This window comes from Lotus japonicus, chromosome 1, assembly GCF_012489685.1.
Source record: "Lotus japonicus ecotype B-129 chromosome 1, LjGifu_v1.2".
NCBI classification, from domain to species: Eukaryota; Viridiplantae; Streptophyta; class Magnoliopsida; order Fabales; family Fabaceae; genus Lotus; species Lotus japonicus.
Window position 1 is genome coordinate 14,775,860 of NC_080041.1, and position 27,135 is coordinate 14,802,994.

Here is a 27,135-nt window from a genome sequence, read left to right on the forward strand (position 1 = left end):
TTAAGTAGAATCAAACATGTATCACTTAAAGTTTTGAAACAATCATAAGTTTTAGGAATATGCCCAAAATTGCAAAAAAGAAAAACTGAGATACAACCATATCCTCTCACTCTTTCTCTTTTTCTCTCTTTTTATATATCCCAGAACCCCCCTTTTACTCCTCTGACTTCTCTGTCCCTAACTCTCCTCTCCTTTGTTACCTGTTCTTTCCTATAATCAAATTCAAACATCAATACCTACCATCCCTCACTCTCTCTCTCCCCATTTACTCCTTTAGTTTTTATTCCTTTTCAGTTAAAACTTCTTAGTTAAACAAATATGCAATCTCATGTTACCTTGTATTAGTCTTTCAGAAGCATTGAAAACCTGAGGACCAGTTTTGTCCTCTCATAATCAGTCATAGCAAGAAAAAGCAACACTTGAAACAGATGTCTCCAATTCCAAAGCAGTTTTTAGGGTGATTTCAGAAGCAAGCCACTTTCACTTGATCTTGAAATTTGAGACTGCCATCTATGTACTTAACTACTGTCCACAGGTTGTCTTCTTCTTACTATTCATGTATTCCCACTTTTCCTTTTCTTAAGCCTTTCTTGGTTTTCAGAAAAGTTGGAATCACAGAGTAAAGGAAATGGTTTCTGGATTTTACTTTCAAACTTCTCATCATCCCATCAGTGCACCCTTTTGGCATCATGAAACTCTGCATCTCTTGCCAAGGATCCTAAGTAATTTTTGTCTCTAAGAGATCCCAGTAAGCTTTCTTTGGAGTTAAACTGTGTGTTTGTTCATGTAGAATGAAAATCCTGGTTCATTATGTCCTAAGATTTCCAAAAAAAAGAATGTGAAATAAGTAGCTGCATGCAATTCTTTGTTTAGGATGTGTTAGCTCTTCATATTCATGTCTAAGTTTTTTTCGGTCTTCTGTGCTGAAATGGTGGTCTCTCTATCTCCTTTTGTCTCTAAACCTTGACTTGCAATTAATCACTTGCAAAATGATAGAGATGCTTTCTCTCTCTCTCTCTAGGCAAGGGACCGAGCTGCACTTAATTATGGAGTTCAGACTTCCAAGTATTATGGCTCTTGGAAATATATGATCTGAAAGAATCTCCATACAATATTCCATATTGATTTCAGATCAGATATTAATAGGTTACTCATTAGAGTAAGAAATGGAAGGAATTTGATTTCTTGTATTAGTACTTAGTTCATGAACTTCCTGACATGCCACCTTGATACTTTATTCCATTTCCTAAGTTTCTAAAGAGTAGCAAATATAACAAGAATATATGAAGATACAGTCAGGAATAGTTCATCACTAAAGGTGTTCAACTGTATTCTCCCTGTCTGAATAGGCATCCTTTTACAGAAGGTTGACCTTAAATTCAATCATACATTTATGGGATGGTTTTGAATGTTTCACATGCAGCAATCAGCATTCTTGGTTGCATAATTCTAAATAATCCATCTTTAAACATGATTCATGGTTGAATATGTTAAGCCATTTGATCCAGGTAGCTGACACTAACTGGTGGAAAATGGCTTTAGTTGTTGTTGTTATAAGTCTGAAATGTTGGTGCTTCCAGAAATAGAAGAAGAGGAAATCTTTTTTGTGAATCGTGTTCTTAATTTGAAAGAACTAATGGGCTTACACAGAGCTAGGCACAAAGCATAGGTTGTTTGTGTCTAAGTCACCTTTCAGAGCATCAAAAACCAATATAAATTATTAGCTCAAGAATTTCTAGTTTTGATGATTGCTAAATATGAACTGATTGGTTACCATGTCTTACCTATGTGCAGGATAAAACAAATCTTTCACTGCTAGCTCTGAAATAGATCTTATATTCTAACTTAAGCACAGCCATATCATGAAACCAAACATTGATCTTGAAGTGGAGGCCTATGCAGAATATGAATCTGATGTTACCAGCCAAGTTGCTTCTTCCAATGTATCATCAATTCAAGAAACCTCTTTGGATCCTTGCAGTGACTACAGCCTCACTAACTCTTCCATCATCACAAATCCATCATCAGGTGATGATGTTTCACTTGGCTTAACTCTCAACTTCAAGAATAATGAGTTAGGGGCAGGGGCAACAGCAGCAGCAACAGACTCAATAGGAGGATTCTCAAGTACTTGTGAGAGCAGCAATGAACCTATAGCATTAGCTGCAGCAACCATTCCAAGAGTCTTCTCTTGCAATTACTGTCAGAGAAAGTTCTTCAGCTCTCAGGCTCTTGGGGGGCACCAGAATGCACACAAGAGAGAGAGGACATTAGCCAAAAGGGCCATGAGAATGGGGTTTTTCTCTGAAAGGTATGCAAGTCTAGCATCTCTCCCTCTTCATGGTTCTTTCAGATCTTTAGGGATAAAGGCACACTCCTCACTGCATCATGGTTTCTCTCCACCATTAGCAATGAGGCCTAATACTCCTACTGAGGTTAAAAGCAATGCAAAATTTGAGCAAGGGTATCCTGGCCTTCCAATATTCTTGGAGGATGATGATTCAGATTTGCTTTGGCCTGGTAGTTTCCGCCAGGTTGCAGTGGAAACAGGTGATAATAGCCACCAGAATTTCATACTGACTGGAAATTCAGGTTTGAGTTTCACTGAGGTGAATCCACCTTTAGAGGTAGAGAACTCCACACCAGATTTGACATTGAAGCTTTGAAGGAGGAATTTGGATTCCTTGCAGTCGAAAAATTCCTAAATTCACGCTGTCATAGAATTTGAGCCGTTCAATCAAGATGTCTCAATTCTTAAGGTAATCTCTATGAATGAACTTGGTGAAATATATGAGCCGACCGATCTAGATCTAACGGTGTAGATTTCTTGAACGCGTGAATGTAGGATTATTCTGACAGCAAAGAATTGAGATGTCTGCTTTATTGATATATTATTGTACGGTAATCGCATGTTTGGATCAGCTTCTATTTCAACAGAATCAATTATGGCATACAGAAGCTACTCACAAAAGTTTCTCCTCTCATAACTGGCTATGCTTGGAAAATTAATTGTAGAATGATTTACAAACATGTAGTAAGATATGTATGAAAGGGGCCATATGATTGCCAGATTGGTTACCGCACTTTGTTAGATTTGCTCTTTCTTTCATTTTTCGGTTTTCCCTTAGGAGTCCTTGCTTTGGTAGTTTGCCCTGTATGTTTCTCAATGTATTAAGAGCTCTAGGAGGACCATTTTGGAGCATCCGTGTTTGGCATATAAGTTATGTACTGTATGTTTTCTTTGCCTTTGATTTCTATTATGGATTATAATGATGATTTATAAAGTATGAACTCATCTTATTACACCAGTATCTAGCTCCACTACAAAAAATCGCTCCTATTACGTCGGTTATATTACGTCGGTCAATACAACCGTCACAATAATATATATATTACGTCGGTTTAGTATAAAATAGTGTCGGTTTAAACGGATGTAAGGAAATTATTTTTAAAGGAATAAAAAATTACTAAATTTTACATGGGCTCTAGTAACATTTTGTTACTATCATCTTTGGGGTGGTCCAGGCTACTTCTATTGACTAGTGAAAATCTACTCTGAACATGGTTTTATGTGGCCAATAAAGACAAGGCATATTGGTTTATATGATAACGTAGTACCAAGCCAAGAAAGATTAAACATGCCAAATAGAAAGTAGAAAAGAGAATGCTTAGGAACCACATAAATTTTCAATCACATTTTGGACAGAATTTGAGTTGGATGAATCATAATTCATAACCTGCACAATGAAGTGCCTGATGGGCAGCCTTGTTGACAATTGACACTTCCTGGCTCATTTGTCACATCTGCCTCCACTAGGTACGGCTTTTCTGTCCCATTATTAGGTCATGCCACATATATATCCACACCCATTTTAGAGAAGGTCTCATTTATGTTTTGTTTGGTTTAGAATAAAAGCTAGAAGTGAAGAAGTGAGAAAGAGAGAATGTGAGAAAAAAAATAGAGATTTTATTATATTGGTTGTTTGTTATAGTATATTTTTGAAAGATTGTTTGATATAGTTGAAATACTGAAATAGAGAGAAAAAAAAAGAATGATCTCTCTTTTCTCCTTTTGAATGATTAAATATAAAAAGAAAAGAGAGAAAATATATATTTTGCATCTAATAAATATTTACCTTGAAAAAAGATAAAATGAGAATTCTGTGAAAAATGACAACTCTCTTCTATGTCTCCTTTATTTGTCTAAAACTATTTAGAGTCTTAACCTTATCTCTCTCTAATTTGCAAAAAGCTCAAAAAGTATGATGTGTGGTTCTTAGTTTAAGTCTCCCCTCCTCCTATATCTCTCACTAGAAACAAATATAGTCTCACATGTTCAGAAAACTTGACCGATCACTAAATCAATCGAGACACCGTTCGAGATCAATAATTGAGGTTGAATAGTAGTAGTTGACTGATAATTTTAATATTATTTACTATAATATGTATTATATTTACAAAAGATATTGACATAAATTTATACAATTTAAATTTCAATCCATTTTTCAACACCACGTCTGGGCGGGCTTTACTGATTTTGGACTAGTTTTTGAACTGACTCTGGAATTAGTCGATTTTTCTAGTGATTTAACTAGTCTCCAAACTAATTCGCAGTCAGTAGAACTGGCTGATCCGATCTAATTTTCTAAACACGAGTTATTTCTCACCCCCTCTCGTGTAACTCTCTCTCTCAAAAAGTCTCCTCAACCAAACAAATCAACCCAATAAGCTTCAAATTCCTCAAATAACAAAATCACTTCATTCTTGTTTATTTTTAATCAAGCTAATTTAACTAAATATTATTGAGATATATCTTAATTATTTTAATCAAATTGAGCCTTGTGTTTACTTTTAGGAAAAAAAAAAATCTAGCAGCCGCAACTTCCTCCTCATTCTCTGTCTCTCATTACCCTCTCCTCTACTACTAGCTAGCTTTTCTTTTTGGAACTGCCCCTAAGAGGGGCTTCTCTTCCGGATGGGCCTTCTCAGCATGGATATGGGGTTTTTGTCTCTTGAATAAAGATCACCCTACTCAAACTAAGTGGATCACCACCCCATCCTTAGTGAAAGTTTTGTCTTCTTTCTCCCCTAATCACCCTCCTCCACCACAACCCGTCCCTACATCCTTCCGGCAGCCTCCATTTCACCTCCCACTCCATGCCTAATGCTCTCAAGTCTCACCCTTTCTTTTCACGTTCTTTTGTCTCACTTTCTTTTCACCCTTTCATAATTTGTTGGAATATCAATATTTTAAGCTTATTTGTCTTTTCACCCTTAATATTTCATGGTCCAAAGAGGCCCAAAACAGTCATAGTGGGAGCCAATACAAATGGTGTTAAGTTTTCCACCCCAATTAATTTCTTGAAACCCCAAAATACCCTCCATTTTCCGGAACACAAAGAAGTTAAATGTTAAATTTTAGTTTCAGGATCAATCTTTTATACTGGATAATCTAGTATCCTTATGCCTCAAGATAATTAATTCGGTCATTGTGGTCGGACTCTGTTATGGATTTATGACTACATTCTCCAGAGGACCCTCTTATCTATTCCTTCTTCGAGCTCACGTTATAGAAGAAGGGATTGAGAAGAAAATATCCGCAAAAACTAGGTTGTGTTCCGAGATTTGTCTTAAATTCCCGGAATGCTACTCAACATATCAACATAGATTTCGGGATTACAAGTCACAAAAAGTATTAAAAACGAGGGTATTATGGACAATCACCACTTTATAGTGAGGTGGGAAATTGGTTGATGAGGTGAGAAATTTAGGGCCTGTTTGGTTTGAGAAAACATTTTCTGTTTTCATTTTCAATTTTCTTATGAAAACAATTTCCATTTTCAAATTTTTAAGATTGAAAAAATTTGTTTGGTTTCACTTCTTGTTTTCTGTTTTCAGAAAATGAAAATGTTGGAAACAAGTGTAAGGCCCGAGTTTTTAAGTTTATGCTAAGTGAATAAACTTCTTATTCACGATTAGGGTTGATGTAATGTGAAGGGAAACCTGAACGAAAGTTTATTAAATGAAATATATTTATGAAGGAGAAAGTTCAGGAAAAGTTCAAGGATTGCATTATGATCGATAAAAGTTATAGCACGATCGTTACACGCTTAAACCTAGTCAGAAACCCTAGTATATAGCTAATTTTCACTTTTAGGCACGCTGGCAGTTAATTCCAAAAATCTTCAGAGAAATGTTAGAACTTCTCTTTTTCCATATATCACCATCATTTCGAGGCGAAACTCTAGGATCTACGAACGTCCGATTCCAATCATCGGAAGTTTGCCGAAACCGAATCCCTGGTATTTCAAAACCCTAGAATTTCTCGACAATGAAGACTTTTTCTATTCAGAGCTTCAAATGAATATTCTACACGCGTACACCCATTTCTCTTGATGATTTCAATCTTTCTTCCGAAGGAAGTTTTCCATTCTGACATTCGATGCAAAAAGCAACTTATCGGGTAAAATAGTTTTATACCGACTATGCTTTAGTTGCCAAATATACAAAGAAACCTCTTTATAGTTTTGGAATTCTTTTGCCAAAACATATCTATTAATTCACGGAGAATGACGCCGGAAAAATCAGATTCGCGAAACTTTCATTTTCCCGCGAATTTCCACCTTCTATATATAGCAAAAAAATGAGAAAAAACAAATATCTTACCCATTTCTTCCCAAGGAGGCCGCGAGTTTGCTAAGGAGAGGAGGAGAAGAGATTTTGTTCAATCCTTGCTTGATCGTCGATCAATCAGTTGCTACTTCAAGGCTTCGAGGTATAGTCGCTAATCCTTACCTCCGATCGCTTTTTCCATAGCTTTTCTGTAGAGTTTTCTGAGCGGATAGTTTATGGGTTTTTGCAAAACTATCCTGAATCTTTCATTTCTGATTCTAAACCTCTTCTATATGTGCCCAAGATCACTTCTGCCGGGTTAGATTTTCCGTTATGTCGCCGGAATTCCGCCGGAATCAATTTGAACCTAAAATACCCATTTTTTGAGTTTTTGGTGTAAAGCTTCAACCTTTTGGCTGAAAACTATCGCCTTAGCTTAGTGCTAGTAGGATTAGTTGTCATAAACGTCGTTGGTGACGTCCCTGCAAAATTTTATTTTTGGGATTTCAGTTTTGAAAATCCTAAGTTAAAAATCATGACCAAAATACCCCTGCGACAGTTTTTGATCCGATAATTTTTCCGAGTTCAGAATACCCTTAGTTACGGCTTATGAAAGCATAGGAACCAAGTTTGATCGAAGAAAAATCGAGCCCCACAATTACCAAAAGTGGCCGAGCCCTATAGGGGAGGAGGAGGAAAATTTCCTTTTCCGAAAACTTGTCTTTCGCGCTAGATTATCGTACCTTAGAGTACAGATTACTTCGAGTAACCTTAGTAAGTATTGATAGTTTAGTTTCCGATAGATTCTGATAGTATTTCTGTGGTTTTGCTCTAAAGGTGATTTTGAGGAATTCCCTGAGGAACAAGGCTTTGTTGGTGAGGAAGCGTTAGACGATCATTCTGGAAAACCTTCAGGTGAGGGCTTCTCACTGAATCTCTAGTTAATGCTTAGGGTCGATGTTTCGACATTGTTTACTGTTTATGCACTGGATTGTGTGTGATTGGAAAATGTTTTCTGAGGCTTCGGCTGACAATGTAGATGATTCATCTACTGAATGTTTTTGAGATTGTCTTACATGCTATGTGCTATGTGGGTAATCTAGGATGTGTGGTGCATGCTTTATATGCTAAGTGCTAAGTGTTTATGATGCGATTTATTGATATATGACATGTTGTTGATTGTGATGATTTAAATATGCTCTGTACTGGAATCTGAGATTCTGAATGATGAGAATAGCGGGCAGGTCATGCCGGTTTTATTTTGAGAGTTTTGAGAAAGTTTGATAGGACGAACGAGGTTCGGGCCTTAATTTTGTTTAGTGGATCGAGACATCCTCTGGAAGTGACTTGGGATTGGGAGATCCTGCAAATGTATAAGACTTGCGATAAGACAAAATGGAATCTATTTTATAAAGAAAATTCATAAGACCTTAAATAACCTCAAAATCTTTAAGTAATGATAACAACCTCGAAGGAAGGCATTGGAAGTCAAATCATAGTTTTGGGAAAACGAGGAGTGTCGTCGGATCCAAGTGTTGAGGAGTTTGGTAAGTTCTGAGTATGTTGGTACTCCTTCGCTCGTTGAGCAGTTTGTTAGCCATCCAAGGGATGAGCCGAGAAGCTTCACTGAGGCGTGAGACCTTGTGAATGCGGGATACTCCACTGAGGCGTGAGACCTTGTGGAAAGCATGGAACTCCACTGAGGCGTGAGACCTTGTGAGAGCATGAAACTTCACTGAAGCGTGAGACTTCGTGAGAGTATTGATGACCCGAAGAGTCATCGTGAGTGGTTGCACTCGTTTAATGATTATTGTATTTTGTCGCAGAATCGACTTTACCTTAGGGTAAGCTTTTAGAGACATTAATTTAGCTAGAACACGTGGCGACGTGTCGAGTGAGGTCGGAGACGTTGTTTGGCTAATCACTGCATTGCATGCACTCATTAAGTGGTTTAAACACGGCGAGATACCGGACCACGGCGGATTCCAAAATTGGTTATAAGACCAGGATTTCCGCGTAAGAGCGCTGCTAGGTGACTCTTAGTAGCAGACCGAAATGGCAGGCCTTCGGGTTTTATGCTGATCTGACTACATGATGATGTTGGAGTAAGAGGCATCACGGGCCGAAATGGCACCACCGTGGCTGGTGAAGGGCTGATCCGATGATGTCCATCCGTTCCGGAATGCATATTGGTTGACTGGGTTAACCTGCATTGCATATCATGCAACATACATACTAATTTAGTTGTCGAGTGTGATTGTTATTTGTCAATCCTATTTGGAACATGCTATTTGTTATTGTTGTCATTTACGTTCGATATGGAACATGCAACCCTAGGAATGACATCTCTAGTTATAAGCCTAAGTGGCTAATTATTATTTGTACCTATTGGGTTTATTATCTACATAGTTCTTTAGAGTTGACCCTCGCGTCTTCTGTGTGTGTTTTGGCGGACAACGCCTTTTGCCAGATGAATATTGCGGATTGGTACACCATGGTCCACCCTTCGGGGGGGATTAGGTATGAGATGATCGATCAGGACGACCCCGGGTCGTGGGTGGTTGACCCCGCGAGCCATCGAGCGACGTATTCGGGGCGCATCATGGAGGACCACGTGGACAGTGGAGGACTCTTGAGGTCAGGAGTGTTGAGGCGATGCTCTATCAGCTTCAACTTGCCACCGGGCGTTCACTGCGGACCAGGATTCGGAGGACCACCGCCGCCACCGTCATCTTCAGAGGAGGAGGATCCCTCAGAGGAGATTCCAGTGGGAGTGCCTTCGGCAGGGTCTAGTGCACCCTCTGTTGCGATCATCGATGATCAGGGTTCGGGCCCTAAGCCCGTGAGTCCAGCATCGGAGCGTACTGCGGTTGCGAGGGGAGAACGGATAGGGTTAGTAGACTTGGTCGTTCTGGATTCTGATTCAGACGACGATCATGCTAGCACATAGTCTTGAGTGTTGGTATGAGCTCCTCGAGTTAGGATTAATGTAGGAGTAGAGTTTTAGCTCTGACAGTCTTGCTTCATTTGTTACTTAGGGGACAGGGTAGATCCGCCTATAGCTTTTTGTGTGGTTTCCTTACGGGAATCACAGAGAGTTGGTTGGACTTAGGAGGTCTTATTTTCAGGCCATTGGGTCAGCTGATTCTCAGTTTTGAGGGATGGTGTTGCGGGCACTTCACCCTTTTCATTTGGTTTGTATATATTGCCTACGGGCGTTGCACTTTTCTTTCCGTCACTGGAGGTTACTCGTGACGAGGTTGTTACTTACAGCGGGGGCTGTTTATATATTGTATATTAGTTTTATTACCTTTTAGCATTTGGGTTTTATTTAATTCAACCTTGTCTTAGTTATTATCAAAAAAAAAATATTCACGTTTTTCCGCATTAAGTTTATTTTGGTTACTAAAGTGACGCCACCGAAATCGGGGTGTTACAACAAGTTTGGTTTAACCATTTTCTATAGAACTATATAATTTCTATTTTATATTAAATTTAAAAACAAACTTTAGATAACAACAGCACATTTATATTTTTATGGAAAATTAATGAAATTAAGGATTGATATACTTATAATATATTATTATTATTTTTAGGGAGATATACTTAAAATTTGTTTAAAAAAGATTAGAAATATGCTTATTGAATTTAAAATATAAAGTGCATGTATAAATACTTTCTCCAGTTTTATATATAACGAAAATAAATATATGAAACCAACTAATGTTCGCTTAATTAATAAAGGCGGACTACTTTCTCTAAAAGTTTGTGTATTTGAATATCGTTGATGCGAGGACGTTATTGGTAGGCGATCTCTAAGTACATGTGTAAGCAATCGAAGGTCTTGGAGATATACTTTGTTCCATAGTCGTGACCGGAGCCGAACGCACTCAAACTTTTTATAAAAAAAAGTATGAAAATTCAATAAGAAAAAGTAATTGAACATATCAATAAATGGAAGAAAAAAAACATGAACTTTAAGGAAATATACAGAGGGCATTTCTACGGTGTACATTAAGATGGGGCACATGATGGGGGAGAGATAAACATTGCATAAAGCTCCATTGACCTGTGCAAATAGAAGAAAGCTCCATTGACGTATGAAAGCTTCGTGACATTTAAAGATTGCAAATACCCAATGTGAAGAAGAGACTCATTCCGTTGAAGATTAAAGAAATAAAGCAGGGAAAATATTGATTCTTCCACTGCAAAATAAAATGAGAAGAAATGAAGAATATGCACCATTGTCCCCTGCACATATTAAAGCATCCACTGATTGCAAATACCCAGAGAAAGTGAGAATGGTGAACCTTGACAGTTGGTAAGATGAGACACAAAGTACTGGAACAAGGAAAGATAATCAAGTCACACGAGTCCCACATCGAGTGAGATTGGAGAAAAAAGAAAAATGTGTTAAAAATTACAAGCATGCCACCGCGTTTTCACTCTTTCATTTCCATTCTCAATGAAAACACGAAAACGACTTTTTTTTATTTTCAATTTTGGGTTTATTTCCGAAAACGTTTTCAAGGGAAATATTTTTTGAAATTCAAACAAACATGTTTTCACCCCTATTTTCTAAAACAGGCAAACCAAACAGGCCTAATGCCCCAATACAAATGACTTACCAAAACATATAACAAATAATCAAATGGGCTATAGGCCCAGAAGCTAGCTGTTTATTCTGGTGGGTTGTTGTTGCTGTATCAGCACCGATTCGTGTATCACTTCACAGTGCACACATCTTGCAATATTTATTTTTCCCTCTATTTTTCCTTTTCAATCACATTACATCCACATCAATTATCTCTAATATCAATATGTTCCTTCTCAATCATTTTTTTTACTAGTACTACTAAGTTGACAAAATAATGCAAAATTTAATGTTTGAGTTGACCCATGGCTAAACAAACAAGCACACTAGTCCAAAACAAACCGCCACGCAACAATAGTACCCCCCTACGTGGACAAATCACGTGTCCAGTTCTCATGACGTGTCACAATCTAATTACAACATGGGACCCACACAGCAATAGCTGTTGTAACTGCTAACAGTGAGTGAGACAGTGAGTGCTTCTCACTCTCGTTTTCTTTCATTCTCTCCATTCTTCACCATTCCAATTTTCAGTTCGATCTGAAACTTCAAAATGGCGGAGAAGCCAAACGGAGAACCAGTCAAGCTCCACTACGAGAAAACGGAGAAGGAAAGCCTCTACGACGTCGTTTACCGTCTCGTCTCCGAACCCGCTTACACTGCAACTCAGCTTCACCGGATCAAAACCTCCCTCTCCCCTCTCCTCCCGGAAGCTTCTAGAAACTCCTTTCGCCGCCTCCTCCTCTGGTCTCGTCAAGGCTCTCCCCTCCGCCAACTCCTCCTAATCTCTGTAATCACTTCAATCACTTCAATCTCTGAACCCTCGCTCGCGTCGTTGTGACTGTGATTAATTTAGCATAATTTGATCTAATTTGATACGATCCTATGAAGCTTCAATTAGGGTTCTTTTAATGAATTAATTTGAATGTTTAGCATAATTTGATGAGACTTGAGTTTCTGTTTGAAATTGTTGCAGATTGGGGCAGTTAGTCTTGTTGCATTGACAGGGCTTCTTGCATTTGTGCTTTTCCTTCTGGTAGCGACTGTAAATGCCGTTATTGTTTCACTTCTCATTTCTTTGGCTGTTGCTGGAGGGTTTTTGGCTCTTTTCTTCGCTTTCGTGGCTGCTATATATATTGGAGCGTTATCAGTAGCCATTTTTGCTGTTTCCACAGTTGTGTTTTGGTCGATTGTGGCGGTTATGATTACTGCAGGTAACATTAACAAACTGTTTGACAACCTCATTATTTTTATCTACATATATCAGTTATTGCATTTGGGGTTACTTTTGTTTCCTATTAAATTGTGATAGAGATTTTTTTGGTTTGTGTTGATTTGAACAGGGTTAGACATATACAATTTAACTAGGCGTACATATAATTAGGAAATTAATATAAGCTAAGATTCTGAATTTCATTTGAAATGCTTTCTTTTGTTGAAATAGGAATACTGACATAGTGTAAATTAATGATATTGCTAACTCGTCCTACCTAGTGTATATACACTCTTCTTAACATGGCAAGCATGAAAAATGTTTTTTGGATATCTAAGATAGTATGAGCGGAGAACGAAGAGAATAGAGGAGTTTTAGATGCGATATATAATGTCGTGCAATAGCAAGAGTGTGATAGAAAGAAAAAATGGGGTGTCGAATTGGGTGTATGTAGGGTATCAAATAGTGATACTTTTGGTGTGTTATAAAAATCAGAATTGGTACATAATGATTGAATTGAATGTTGTCATCTTGGCATGCAATGTCCAGTACTAGACCTATCTCCTTGAAAAGGATCTACGGCAGAGCTCCCTAACAGAAATTGATAATTAAGTGTGTGTTTGGATCACAGTCGAGTGCAACGTGACATTCATCCCAATCTGTAAAAAGAATTTCGTTAACATTAGTGTCATCAGATACCCAAACATAGCTAAGTGGGTTATATGCTAATTATTTGAATGCTTGTTGATTGGGTCATATGCTAATTGATGCTGAAGCATGTCCAAGTTAAATTAGTTGCTACAGACCAAAATTGCCTGATGAAATTCTTCTGATGCCATGTTAACCAAATTATAGAGTAGTTGTATGCAGATGCTAGCCACTGCAGAGGTTCTGGCAACTCTAAGTCTCTAACTATAAAAAGGCAACAGATTTTATCCTTTCAACTCTAAAATCTAAACTATGCATGCTTCACGTTATCTAGGACAGATTATTATGTAACTTTGGTCTTTTATTTTCTCTTTTTTCTTTGGACTAACACATTGTAATATTGCCTGTTCATGAAATTATACGAGCCAGGATGGATTGGATTCCTTTATACCGTGTGGTTCGTAACTAGAAAGAGCATGGGATTTGCGATAAACTCATTGTGCGTCACTGGCTCTGCAATTTCAACATACTCTGCTGCTTGGGGAACCCGCAACCTTGTACACAAAGATTCTGATTAGGTGCTGATCAGTGATCATATACATAAATCTTATGCGCAAGAGTTAAGTTGCATGTGCGTGTTCTGAAATGGTGCCTCTAGAAACCTTCTATTGACTGGAAGAGTTTCTTAATCCTAGATCTTACTCGCGGTTTGGTTACAATGGCTATGATTATGTTTTGTACTTATGAGCTGATAGAGTGTTGATAAAAATGCCCACGTTGATTGTATGTAATGTTTTTCAATATCCAAGTTGGAATAAACATTGGCTTTTCTTTGTTAGCCTACGTTAGTCCCAGTATTGTACAACTTAAAGCATACCATGAAATTACACTTCTATGGTTTATAATGTGTTGTAGTTGCTGCATTTGTAAGAACAAGTGTGTATATGTTAAGTGCGGCTAATCATCACAAAAATTGAGAAATCAATAACAGTCCAGGATCCTTTTATAACATGACATTTGGTTCTAACATTTAATATTAGTCTTGTTGATTATTTATCAAAAGTAATACATTAATTTGTCCTATATGTTATTTAGGGTATGGGTGTATGCATGAAAATGATCAAAAATGGTGCAGAGTTCACAAATTAGTCTGCCAATACGATAGGATAGCATTGTTTCGGCTACTATGGCTCTCTTGAGCCTTTTAACTGCTTGGATTGTTTGGAATTAAGTACATACAGAACCAACCTAAGTGGGGAGTTTGGCAAATTATGAATTTAGGATTAAAATTCTGGGATCAGACCCAGCACTTTCGTTTGGTAAATTATATTTGTTAAACAAAGGAAGACGTTAAATAATCACATTAAGCTTTCAACATGCTATCAGTCTCTATTTGTAGAAATTTACGAGTTATACAAATCTCACCTACATATTTTATTGCAAAGTGCTAGTTGTTCAAAGCAAATGTTTGAATCCCAAAATGGGCTTGGCATAACACCCCCGCAAGAAAATATCTCTTTCCAAACCTTGACGTGGGTCGCATGTAATCTAACATACAAAAAATGCATATTGAAGAAAATACATATAAAGTGTGGTATGTGTAACTTTTTTTTAGTGGAGGTGACATTGATAAGCGTATGAGTAGTTCTAATAGATTTTCCCAACAGGATGACATCCCATATCAAGATGTCTGCTTGAGATTTCAGATCTCCCAACATTAAAAACAAGCCCCCCCAAAGAATTCAAACACACCCACTTAATGTTGTTTTTTTTTTAATAACTTCATACCAAAGCCTCCAAGTTGTGAGATAGTGAATCATAAGAGATTTTTCCTTGTCCATCTACCATTCCGTTTGATCTTTTAGGTCCATACGCCACCATTTTATTCAAGAATAACATCTTATTGGAACTTCACCTAGTACTAGCTAGCAGCTCTATTGGGATTTTCCCATATATAGTAAATGATTAATTTCATAATTTGTTGACTCTATATCTGCTCACATAAGGAGCATAAACCTTCATCTTGCAGAAAAATTCCCCTCATTAACAGATTTTGTTTGGAAGCAATTTTGTCTAGCCTTGCCTTCCCCATAAACAAAGATACTTCAGGAGAGATGATTTTAGACAGCTTTTTAGGTACCTACCACTCCAAATCATCAAAATCTTTTGTTCAACCTTATTACAACATGATTTAACATAAATTTTGTCTGATCTTTCTCATAACACTAGATTAAAGAATCGCTTATTCTTTGTTGGTATAACTTTGTTAATAGTTTCAAGCAAAGAATTCCACTGCTCTATTTTCAAACTAAATAAACTTCTTCTGAGAGGAATAGACCTCCCCCATTTCATTTTTTTTGTTGAACAACTCTCCCATTTCATCTCTAGGTCGTTTTATTTCGCCCTTATTGGAGGAGTGACAATTAATGTTCTCATCATGGGATACTATTTGTTATTTAACCAAATTGGATGAATGGTTACATAATCAATTAAGTAAGAGGGGAAAGAAAAAATGAAACAACGAGAAGGGGGTGGGGGGATGATAACTATTTCATCAAAATGAAAAGTTTTCTATTCATATGTTCCCCTAGTTTTCAAACATGCATTCCCATCCTTTTCCTCACCTCTTGGTTGTGCTTCTACATTTGCAATAGAACAAAAATAAAAAGAGCAAAATTGTTCATGAGCTCAAAAAACCTCCAAAAGGATCTAAGCAGCTAGAACTAGGGCTTTTCATCTCCTTCTAGCACTAGTTTATATATATTTAAATACACCTCTACATTTCATGAAAATGATGAAGTTATCATCATAGGTTAATTCTAAATGATATAGAAAACAAGAAGGCAATAATATAACCAATAAAAATTAACTAGGCTTGTTCTTTGCCATTCCAATCTGGTCTCCCTAAAGTGAACTCCAAGCTTGGATTCTTGTACTCCAAAGTAGAACAAGGCAAACCGTTTTTGAGTTGGGTTGGATCACACTCCTGTGGGGTTATTTGTTATTGTTATTCTGACGTCATATATGAAACAACCACTTGAAAATGAGAAATAAAGAGAGTTGAAAAACAAAATAATATACATGGGTACCTGAATTTGATGTCCTCTTGATATGGTTTGTGAATGGAGAATAGGTGGTCTAAGACCGTCTATGTTGTTAGAAGTAGTACGTAACCATGGCTCCCCACAACTGAGTAAAAAGAAAATTGCAATTAGCCATAAGCTATACTCTTTGAAGCTTTTCCTAATAATTGATTATGATTTGAGAATCAATCACAGAAGGATTTTCATAGATGACTTTATTAAGGATTATAAAGAATGTTGAAACATAGATATAAATCAAATTCCAAGGAAAAGTTATCCTTAACCATATAGCAACGGTTGATTATGTATAATGTCTTGCACCTTTCCTTTGTCATATATATAAAATTTCGCTAGGGGACAAGAGATATATACAAAAGAAAGAAAACAACTAAACACAAGTAAAGCAAAAGCTGACACAACACAAGTAACCTTTTCATTCTTCATAAAAAAGAAGAATGCGTTGGACGTGGGTTTGGGTTGATATGCAAGAGATACCATGGAAAGGCAAAAGCAAATAAAAGCACAATCATAAACATGTACGTCTATAGAAGCTGCAGACACAAAATAATAAAACCAATTTAGTACATGTTTTGAAATCCCTCTCGATTCTAAAGTCAAAAATTAAATATGAGGATGTTATAATTGCTGGGCATACTGAAATTGGAGCCGGTAACATTATCATCAGGTTCAATTTTAGTATGTCCAACAGCAGTAACTGTGAGTAGCTTTTTAAAGATAAAATATATAATATATGTTTTCTAATAATATAGAATGAGGAAGTGATAACTTTACCTTGAAGAGTTACTCCATAGAGTGGTGGTGGTGGAGGATAAGTGTTCCATATCTTGATGCATTGCTCGATCCGTTCGATCTCTGTGGTCTGAGAATTGACTCAAACCGCCTCGGTCAACGCTGCTACCCATCGGAGACAATTCATCTTCTCCAGATCCATCTGAATGGCCTGCATTCAAAAGCTCGCTCTCAAAAATATATCAGGCATGCATTCATCTTTATAGTTTTATATCATTTAATTTGGACTAATGTGGAGTCTTTCAAAAGCCCTTTGAAAGAGTTTGCAGTTAAGCTATATAAGAGACGAGTAAGGAAAAAATGTTTGCGGTAAAATTGAAATTTAATCATAGTAAAAAAACGTAGGGTACTCTAAGAAGAGCAAGCTATTTAAGAGCGACGTTAAGTGGAGCTAGCTTAGAGGTGATGATTATTTTTTCGTATATAAAAACCATCATGATCATATATCTATTTAATGTAATACTTATAACATTATACAAACATGCTATATAAACAATATGAATTACCTGAAGAAGCAATAGGCTTGTCTGTGGTCTTAACAGTTCGATACATCTGCAAATAAGTCATACACAAAATAAGGCATTTTAGAAAGAGCACCATTAATTAATTAGTATGCGTGTGAGAATTGCGACAAACAAAATTTTCAATAAAAAGAAATCAAAGAATATAAAATCAATTCCTATTTAGTTTTTTTTTTCTTATATTTTCAAGACATGAGACAGCAATAACAATATTGATCTCGAAACTTAAAAATTATAATAAATAAATAAATCTCTTCCAACAAATCTTTCACTGCACATTATCTAGATATTAAACTCTCGACTTAATGCTTAAAAAGTTCAGTAAACTATCTACAACTATAATGAGACTTTCAGGTGATTTAGATCTCTTTTCGTTCTCTCACTCTCTCCCTCTATGTTGGCTTCTGGGATTGTCATGGTTTGACTCATTAATCACGAGGATGATGTTAATTTGATGAGGTTGTAATAGAGTTGTATTATTGGAAAATGATGATGTTTGTTTTGTCTGTTCTCTCTCTCTTTCAAAGCCAAGAGTTGTTTCTGTCTGGTCTTCTCAGACGTCTTAAAAGCTTCCTACATAGCTGACTGCAGAGCAGACTTTAATTTCATCCACTCCCACATTCATTCACTGCTTTCTTCATCGGTTACCGTGCCAGAATTTGATAGACCAAGACCGCCCCCCACATGAACATATATGACACTGACAAAGAGAGAGTGTGTGTTATAAACAAACCTGCAAATGGCTTTTGACATGAGCTAATGTGAGATCCTTCACATCCATGAGCTCAAGAACTGACTTTGGTGTAGCTCCTAAAATTCATCATCAAAATACATCAACTTAAGTGACCTCAAAATATGAGAAAATTAACAAAAAGAAAATGAAAAAAAACCAACTGCAGCATTTCTGCAAATTCTTCTACAATTAGTTAGTTGCAAACCAAAATCAATTATGTCGAATAACATTTATTCAAGTTTGAAAACTTGTTTGAAAAACATAGTGAAACTAAAATCATGACCGACAGAAGTAATTCTCTTTAACTTTTGTTTTTATCCACGAAAGTTTTAGTTTCACAGTGGTTGAATCAGTTTCCAAACATGCAGAGTTGATGTAAAGATTGTATTAATAGACAATCTCATTCATTAATTAAAGGAAAGAAGAAGATATACAACAAATGAACAAATTAACATAAATCATGTTGAGAGAAAAACAAAAGGGTTGGAAGAAATTGAGGAAGAAAGGGGAAAAAATGTTTACTTTCATGGCCACCAAGAAGCTCAACAGCATGAACAAATCGAGCATGGAGGGTGGTTGTCCACCGCATTCTCGGCGCTCTCATGCTCCTTTTGGTGGGAAGCTTAGGCAAAAACCTGGATCTCATATTAAACCCAGAAGAGGTCTCATGAGATGAAGGACCAACCCCATGTAGGACTGAATGATGGTGCAACTGATGGTTAGATCTGAAAGCTTCACCAGAAATTAATCCATTCACCCTTGATGCTGCTGCAGCGAGGTACGGCGAAGGTGAAGAGGAAGAAGAGGGAATGGGATGGTATAAGCACATCTTGTTATGATGATGATCTTTGTCTAAGTAAGGGAATGAACGGTTGTGATACACTGGGATCCCCTTGATTGGCCTCAACCCCTCTGGTGATACATCAAGCAATGAAAGGCCATAGTTCAAGCCATTCAAGGGAGTGGTAGTAGTAGAACTATTGTTATTATTGGTGTGATGGTGAAGATGGTGGAAATGGGTTAGGCTTGGATGAAAAGGGTGGTAATTATTGTGTGGTTTTTCTGCTTCAGTTGTTGTTGCTCCTCCACCTGTGAAATTTCTTCCTAGAGAAAGTTCTGTATGTGCTTGAGAAACATTCCTTGAAGGGAAATTTGGGGATGAAATATTTTGGGACTCATGATAATTGTTGTTGTTGTTGTTGCTGCTGCTTGGGAGGCTTATGTGAAGAGAAAGATCAGGGGAAGTAGAAGTAGTTGATGTGGGCTCAATGAAAACCCCTTCCAAGGTCATCTTCTTCAGGTTTTTTATGCTGAGGTGAGACAAAGGAATTAAAGTGCAATGTTCACGCAAGTTAAGGGTCTTTTGCTTTCTTTTCTCATACAAGTCTTTCCAAGGAGAAGAATCTGGAAAGCTTGCTCAAGCCTATGACTTGAGATGTTGGAAACTTGAAAAGAAGAAGAAAAGGTACACAGACTCAATTGATTACCAAACAAAAAACAGACATGCTAAAGAGAGATCATTGAGAATATGATGACTGATGAGAGAGAGAGAGATAAGAGATGGGGTGTACAGTTGTTAAGCAGTGAGGTAGGAGGGAATGAAGGTTTCAAGAGGGAACAGAAAAGAAAATAAAGAATTGAGAGGTATGGGAAAGAAGGAAAAGAGCTAGGTGGATTTGGGTTTTATAATATACTCAGAAAATGACACTCTAGAATGAAGAAGAGAATTGAAGATACACACAGCACAAGTCACAAGCACAAGGTTTCTCTCTGTCTCTCTATAGTCAAAACCCACAAAATAGGGTCACTTTGGATTTCGCTTCAGCGGAGTCCACGGGATAAAAAAATGAAATGTAAGACAGAGAAAGACAGTACTCTCATGTGTGATTCCTTTCCCCCCACTCTCTTCGCTACCACTATATCTCTCTTTAAGAAAATGCCAGTGATGTTTATTTTAACACTCCTTTTCTAATACTGATCATCAGTTAAAATTTATGTGGAGTTTATTAAAAATATAAGTTTCAATTTAGTGGAACTAACATTTCAAACAATCAATAAAAGAGTGTTAAAAAAAGAATGTTAAGAGAGCGTTCAAGACACTCGTCCTCTCTTCAATGGGAAAAATGTTTGTTAGACCATCAACCAGCATAGATACCAGGAGTGAAAAATGAAAAAAAAGAAAAATTAATAAGAAATGTTATATATAAAATAATGTGAAAAAAAGTAGTAAGAGATAAATAGAGAAAAATTTAGTATTTGACAGAGTATGTATTATGCTATATAGCATTTATCGGTAACAATTTTGTTCAAGTTGTAAACATTTATATCTTGTTGCAAAACTCAAAATATAAGAATTAAATATGTAGCACTTGAACCAACTATTTATTGTTAAATGGGTGAAAAGCCTAAACAAAACAAAACATATAAAACTATATACTATATTTGCTGAAGTAAATGCATATATAGATCAATGGTCTCTCCCTTTCTTGCTTAAATGGGAATGCTAACTACAAGACAGCATTTTTTTTTATTGTCACGAATTTTTTAAAATTCCCAGAGCATAATGGATTTTAATAATGCTGTATGCATGTACTAAAATGAAATGAACACACAAAAAGTGATTGACTTAACAAAGAGTGAGAGAGACCCACACACAGGAATTTTTGTTTGCTTTCCCATTTGTGTCGATTTACATGTACCTAATGCTGATTGATTTATAACCCCTGCATTGAAGATTATATTTTACATTATTTTCATTGACTATTGGAGCCATTTGTTTTTACTTTTTTGTCAAGAAACAACAAAAGACTGTCATCTCCATGTTTAACTCACATATGCGGTTTCTTTTGGATGTGATTAATTGTTTTCCAAAAACTAAATATATTTAATGAATTTTGTTGGTCTGCTGTAAAAGAAAAAAAAACAGCTCTGCTATTTGGCACGAGCTTTTCAGCGGAATAATGTTTGATGCACACCTCTCTTTTTGAGGTGGAGAGGTGGAATGAGGAGAGAGATAGGAAGAAAATGAAAAGTAAGAGAGAGAAAATATGAGATGTGATAGATGATAAGAGGAGAGAGATAGAAATAAAAATAGGTGGAAATGAAATGTTTAAAAAATGAGGTGTGTATATATCATTACTCCTTTTCAGCGCACGAGAGCGACGGCAAGTGATGAGTTTCTCTAGGTCGTCGTGAAATTCCAAAAGTATCCTCATCATAATTCTATTATTCCATAAATAGCCCACACCCATCATCTCTTCTCACCTCACCACACAGATGCAATGCCTTCATCACCAACCTCTCTGGTTCACAGCCACAGTGCTATTCATGCCACATATAAGTTCTTCCTCTACATCACCCTCCTTCACTCTACTTTCTCACTGCAAAGCCACCACTGCTGGAAACACCGCTGCATACACTCCTTTTAGATCCAGATCTGGCTTCTCCAAGGCAGATTTTTTTTAAAGAGTTTTGGTGGTTGAGGTGTGGGCCTGAATCTTTGTATGTTATGTTTCAGAACACTGGAAGACGATTCATGGCTGTCGTCGAGAGGGTTTTGCGAAATTGATGCCGGACGGAATGAGGTAGAAGGCGGTAGGGTTTACCTCGCCGACGGAGGCAATTGGGCTTGCCACACATCAAAGGAAACATGGAGTTGCCGACACAGAAGGCAGATTGGAGATGTAAGCAGCAGACATGGAGTTGCCGACAATTGCAAGGGAATTGGGTTTGGGGCCCCCTATGGGGCTCCGCGCCCCACTTAAAGTGGAGAAATTACTGAAAAGCCCCCTTTAATAGAATATGGAACATTAAATTTCGTATTCAATACGGAAGATAAAGTTCCGTATTATATTAGTATGTAAACGACAGAGGGTTTTTTCAAACCCATTTCAGCGCTCTCTTCCAACCTTCTCCTTTTTCCTCTTAAATCTTCGATCTCCGACGCTCTCCTCGCTTTAATCATCATCTGGAAAGGGTTCCATCATCTCCATCAAAGCTATTCATCAAACCCATTCTCCCCATTCATTGCATTGAAAGAGAATACAGAACTTTATTATCCATATTGAATACGAAACTTTATAATCCATATCGAATACGGAATTTGATATTCCGTATTCACTACGGAAATTTATATTCCGTATTTTATCGCGTCTCAGAACTTCAAAAAATCATCCTTCTAACTACTTAAACTACTTAATCTAACTACTTAAACTACTTAATCTAACCACTTCAACTACTTAAACTTACAACATAACAACAAACAACCAACAACACTTACCTCAAATGCTATCTTGTTGCATCCAATGGTGGAGAGCTTGGCCAATGAAGGAGTTGGTGGTGGTGGTAGGAAGAATGAAAGTGAGGTAGGAGAGGGTGAGAGAGAGGGTGGTCTGGAGGCATTGAGGGGGTTAAGGGGGCTGGTGAGGGGTTGGTGACGGAGGAGTCATGGTGAAGGGGTTGGTGAAGGGAGGAGTAATGGTGGAAAAGGTGATGTCTGTCAGAGATAGAATACAGAATTTTAACTTCCGTATTCTATTTTAGTGAATACGGAAATTAAAAATCCGTAGGGCAGTTTTGGGTTTAAAAAAAAAGGGTGGGGCGCGGAGCCCCATAGGGGGGCCCAAACCCAATTCCCCAATTGCAAGATACAGAGCAAACTGTTGTTTTATTTTTATTTTCAAAAATGTAATTTTTAGGAAAAAAAAACGTTCGTGCCTTGCCGTGCATATAATCTCGTGCGCTTTAGCATTTTCCAAAATAAAAACATTGTTGGGTTGGATTCGTGCGGGTCCAAAATGGGACTGGCGATTTAGGAGACCGGTGGCTCTAAAAACTTGTTTTGCTCTTGAAACCAAATAGGACTTTCTTTATATTTCATCACCCCCCTCAAGTCTATAACTGGAGTGTCGACTTAGACTTACTTACCTAGGTTTGTACTCAAAGCAAAAAACTTCAGAGGTTGTTGTCATGGGCTCATGCTCCTTTTGGTTGAACCTGAGTCTCAAAGGCACATGACTTGATTTGGTTTAATTTGTGTGGGCTCGAAATGAAACTGGTGATCTACGAGAGTGGTGACTCTTTTTTGCGAACGATGGGGTGCGGTTGTGCTCTTTGTGGCCATGATGAGTGTTGGTTCTCAACATATCGTGCAATTCTAGTTATGGCAATCCCATTCAAGCGGAGTTGGTTGCTATGGAAAATGTGTTATGTCATGTGTGGCAGTTGAGGTACAAAGAGGTAGAGTGTGAGTCGGATTGTACATAAGTTATGGAGCTTGTTAATTGTAGTGTTGATGTTCGACATCATTGGCTTTGGGACATCAATTTTACGCTACAAAAAAACTACGTATTACTGACGACGAAAAGTCATTGGTTATGTACATTTTCTAACGGCTTGCCGATAGTTCATCTATAAGGTTCTGATCTTTAAAAGATTTTGTTTTGGTCTCTACCATCTACCTTTTGTGGTTTTAATCTCTAAATTTATATTTAACTTAGGTTTCTATCCCCGCTTTGTAATTTCACACTCTTAAGTGATTATGTGGTTAATAAAGAGTCACATCATCATTGTCAAGTGTGCACAATAATCCCACATGACATATGTTGCTTCCTAATATATCCGATCTAATGACTAACTCTTATGAAAAATATTTCACTCTGAAAAGTTTTGTTTTCGATCTATAAGAATTTTGATGAAATGTAGCTAGTGATTATATCCAACTTGACCGCAAAACACTATATGTGACATGACTCTATATTATTCACTTCTCAAGTTAACAATGAGATATTATAAAGTGAGGATTGAAACCAAAGGTATATGTAAAAGTAGGGATCAAAACCTTAATTTAAAATTAAATCAAAGGAAACATTACCAATTTTAAGTGCAATACGGATTAAACTTATTTTTAAAAAATTAACTTTATTTATTTTTCATAGTAATTCCAGATTGTCTCAATCATATTGACATGTCCATATATTAATTTGCAAAGTAATTTAACATAATGCAGACATTAGTATTAAATTTGTCCCAGTTTATATTAATTTTTAAATATTACCCTTAATTCAATCAACTTAATAATGGAAAAGGAGGGAGATCGAGCCCAACTTATATGTGATACATTTAGTACGAATGTTGAATGAATAAACAAGTAAGTAAGGTCAAGTAGAATTTAAGTTGGATCTAATGAAAAGAATCAAATTATAGTATCTCCAATTTTGTTTTTATAATTAAGGATAGGCAGTAGTAGTATCAACTTTCTGTAGGAATAATTAAAAAAAACCTCCTTATTATTGACCATTGTTGAGTCCAAAACCCTAGGCTAAATCGAAGATAATCGTAATTTATTATATGTAGTAATCCTTAACTGTTACTCGGGAACTAACCCTTTTCTTTAATTGCTGTCACCGTAGATGACAAACCATACTTCTTTGGTTTCTATCAAGAAGTTAATTAATGAAGGTTTAATTTATGGAGTATGTAGTTTGTTCGTGTACCAGCTACGTCACCAACTCCGATGTTACCCAAGGAGAACGAACACTAATTCAGAGGCACTGTTTGTGGTTCATTAAATGCAGAAATTGGACAGAGTCAATGCCACTTTTTGTGCTTAGACTCTTCTCCCTAATTTGGTTCCATTTATTATTCTCTTTGCCTAGCAATTTTTATGGAAGCACAAGTAATTATAAAATGAATTTGATTTTTATTATTTTAATATAATGTTATGAGTTTTAATTATTAGTTGAAGTTATATCCTGATTGTTTACCAAAAAAGTTATACCCTGATTAGATCTAACTACCAATCAGACAATATTGCGTGATTATATCATCTATTTAATTTTAATGATGCGTGTGATAGAATTTCCCGAAGAAAAAATGTATCTAATTGAATGAATTTAATAGTTAAGTATCACAATCATTTTAGATATAACATTAACATCAAATCAAAGTAAGGAATCCACATCTACTAATTGAATATTTCTAAATCAGCTAATTTTACCTTATAAGTGTCAGTTGCAGTGGTTAAAAAGGGTTGTTTAAATGACTATGAGAAAGTAACTCATTCTCCAATCATATTGAAGATATGTGAGTTGAAATTTTTATATTTTATTTATTATAATTTATAAAAAATTATATTGATCAATTGAGTTACGGGTTAATAACCCACATAGATCATTTAGACAACCCCGGTTAAAAATGGTTATTTAGACTCTTGAGATTGAAAGTTTGATCTTTAGAAGATCCATGTTTGGAGAGAGTCTTTACCACAATCCGGTCGAACTGTATTTGCCTCAATAGAGGAAACTTAATGAAGAAAAACAAACTAATTCTGCTTATAAAACAATTACAATATTGGATGATTTGGATTGGTTTTGGATGGAATATTTCTCTCTATCTGTGTATAATATATCTGTTAATTATTTTGGAATTGAAACTTGAAAGCGTCAAAAGGTAGGGTCTAGCAGAATCATAGGAGACTTTCATTCCCCAATATATTCTTTCTCTTTCTCTCTCGCTCACCCTTGCTAGCTCTGAGAATGGAACATAAACACAAACAAGATACCCCCATTTACACCCAAAAATCATTATAATATTGAACAAACATTTAAACTAATATGAAGCAACGTGATCCCAAAACAACTCATCATTTCCTGTTAATTTAGCAAAAATGACGAAACGATGTTTTAGGATGAAATTGGCAAATCAATTTGGTTAGCGTTAAGTGGTTCAGCATTTCGTCAAGGTTCAATCCCAACTTTTGTGAATGGAAAAAACCCATTGGTAAGTCCCCTACTGTCTATGCGCTGACTATAGAGCGAATGATTAGTCTAATAGTTACTGACGGGCGAAAATACCTTGGTTAAGAAAAAATAGGAATGAAATCAATCATTTAAAACTAAATTGGAAGGAAAATGTTACTTGTACATACACTTTTTTGGACATACAAAACCGCCACTAAATGTTACGGCACTTAAAAATTTCCGCTTATGTGTGCGTGTTTGTATGTCCTAAAAAATGTGTGCACATATATCATTACTCCAATGATATGTAATCTAATTATTTTTATGCATGCGCACACCTGAATATGATGAGTAGTAAATGATAAGTAGCTAATTCAGAGGGCGGATTCTACCATACCCCCAATGTATGGTACACGACTGACGAGTTATGACGTGTACCAATGGGGGATCGACACCTGGTACCGTATTTAAATATTTGTTTCAATTTTTAACATTTTCCAAAAATATAAGAAAAAGACATATTTATTATTCATTATTATTATATCCAAGTTGAGTTAAGGTTAGTGAACCCATGTGGGTCCCCCTGTGGTTAACACATTTCGAGGCTTTGAATTTCTGAGAGGGAAATTGAAGTGGGTTGTCACCTTTGGAGGGAGCAGAACAAAGAGTGCACGGCGGTGAAGGCGATTATGGCAGTGAAGGCGACAACGGCGGCGAAGGCTCCACTGTAAGCAGCGAAGGCTTGTTGGTTAGCTCCTGAAGCTATTTGAAGTGTTTGTTTGTGAGTTTCTTTCGGAATTCGACATTTAGGGTTCTAAGCTCTTGTTTTGTGTTACTGTAAGTCCTTCTCCTCTTTATTTAGTTTTTGTGTGTGTTTCTTTCGATTTATGGGTTTTTCAAGTTTAGGCCTTTCTCAAATGGTGAATTTAGGTTGTGTTTGTTGTGTTGATTTAGTATAGCTTCGATTTTTTGGATCTGAAAATGTACCATTCTGAAGTTGGTTAGGTAATGGAAAGTAATGTACAATCAGGTGAAAATGGAGAGGAAGAAGCCCATGTCAGTTTAGGTAACAATGGGCATGAATTATCTGAGGAAAATGGTGGTTCTACTGGAGTGGAGGATGAGGACGATGATGGTGCTGTGTATGAGAAGAGCATATTAGATTTGACAGAAGATGATATA

The 27,135-nt window shown here is 36.6% G+C and overlaps 3 protein-coding genes across 6 annotated transcripts; 2 read left to right on the forward strand and 1 right to left on the reverse strand.

Annotated features, from left to right (window-relative positions):
• Nucleotides 1–145: 145 nt before the first annotated feature.
• Nucleotides 146–3,308, forward strand: LOC130733782 (zinc finger protein 4-like). Of its 4 annotated transcripts, none has more exons than XM_057586039.1 (3): nucleotides 146–535; nucleotides 602–748; nucleotides 1,795–3,308. In XM_057586039.1, exon 3 carries the CDS (start codon nucleotides 1,863–1,865, stop codon nucleotides 2,664–2,666), a length of 804 nt encoding a protein of 267 aa, XP_057442022.1. In that variant the 5' UTR covers nucleotides 146–535; nucleotides 602–748; nucleotides 1,795–1,862; the 3' UTR covers nucleotides 2,667–3,308. The 4 variants fall into 4 exon arrangements, with proteins under 4 accessions (XP_057442022.1, XP_057442023.1, XP_057442021.1 ...); XM_057586040.1 differs by having other exon boundaries at nucleotides 602–722; XM_057586038.1 differs by lacking the exon at nucleotides 602–748.
• Nucleotides 3,309–11,680: 8,372 nt separating this feature from the next.
• Nucleotides 11,681–14,076, forward strand: LOC130733783 (uncharacterized). Its single transcript, XM_057586042.1, has 3 exons — nucleotides 11,681–11,996; nucleotides 12,183–12,420; nucleotides 13,497–14,076. Exons 1-3 carry the CDS (start codon nucleotides 11,760–11,762, stop codon nucleotides 13,643–13,645), a joined length of 624 nt encoding a protein of 207 aa, XP_057442025.1. The 5' UTR covers nucleotides 11,681–11,759; the 3' UTR covers nucleotides 13,646–14,076.
• A 1,493-nt stretch (nucleotides 14,077–15,569) lies between these two features.
• On the reverse strand, nucleotides 15,570–20,085 carry LOC130733784 (transcription repressor KAN1-like). Its single transcript, XM_057586043.1, has 6 exons — nucleotides 18,737–20,085; nucleotides 18,215–18,291; nucleotides 17,467–17,512; nucleotides 16,943–17,111; nucleotides 16,157–16,256; nucleotides 15,570–16,053 (listed from the first exon to the last, which is right to left on the reverse strand). Exons 1-6 carry the CDS (start codon nucleotides 19,503–19,505, stop codon nucleotides 15,937–15,939), a joined length of 1,278 nt encoding a protein of 425 aa, XP_057442026.1. The 5' UTR covers nucleotides 19,506–20,085; the 3' UTR covers nucleotides 15,570–15,936.
• Between the last annotated feature and the right edge of the window lie 7,050 nt (nucleotides 20,086–27,135).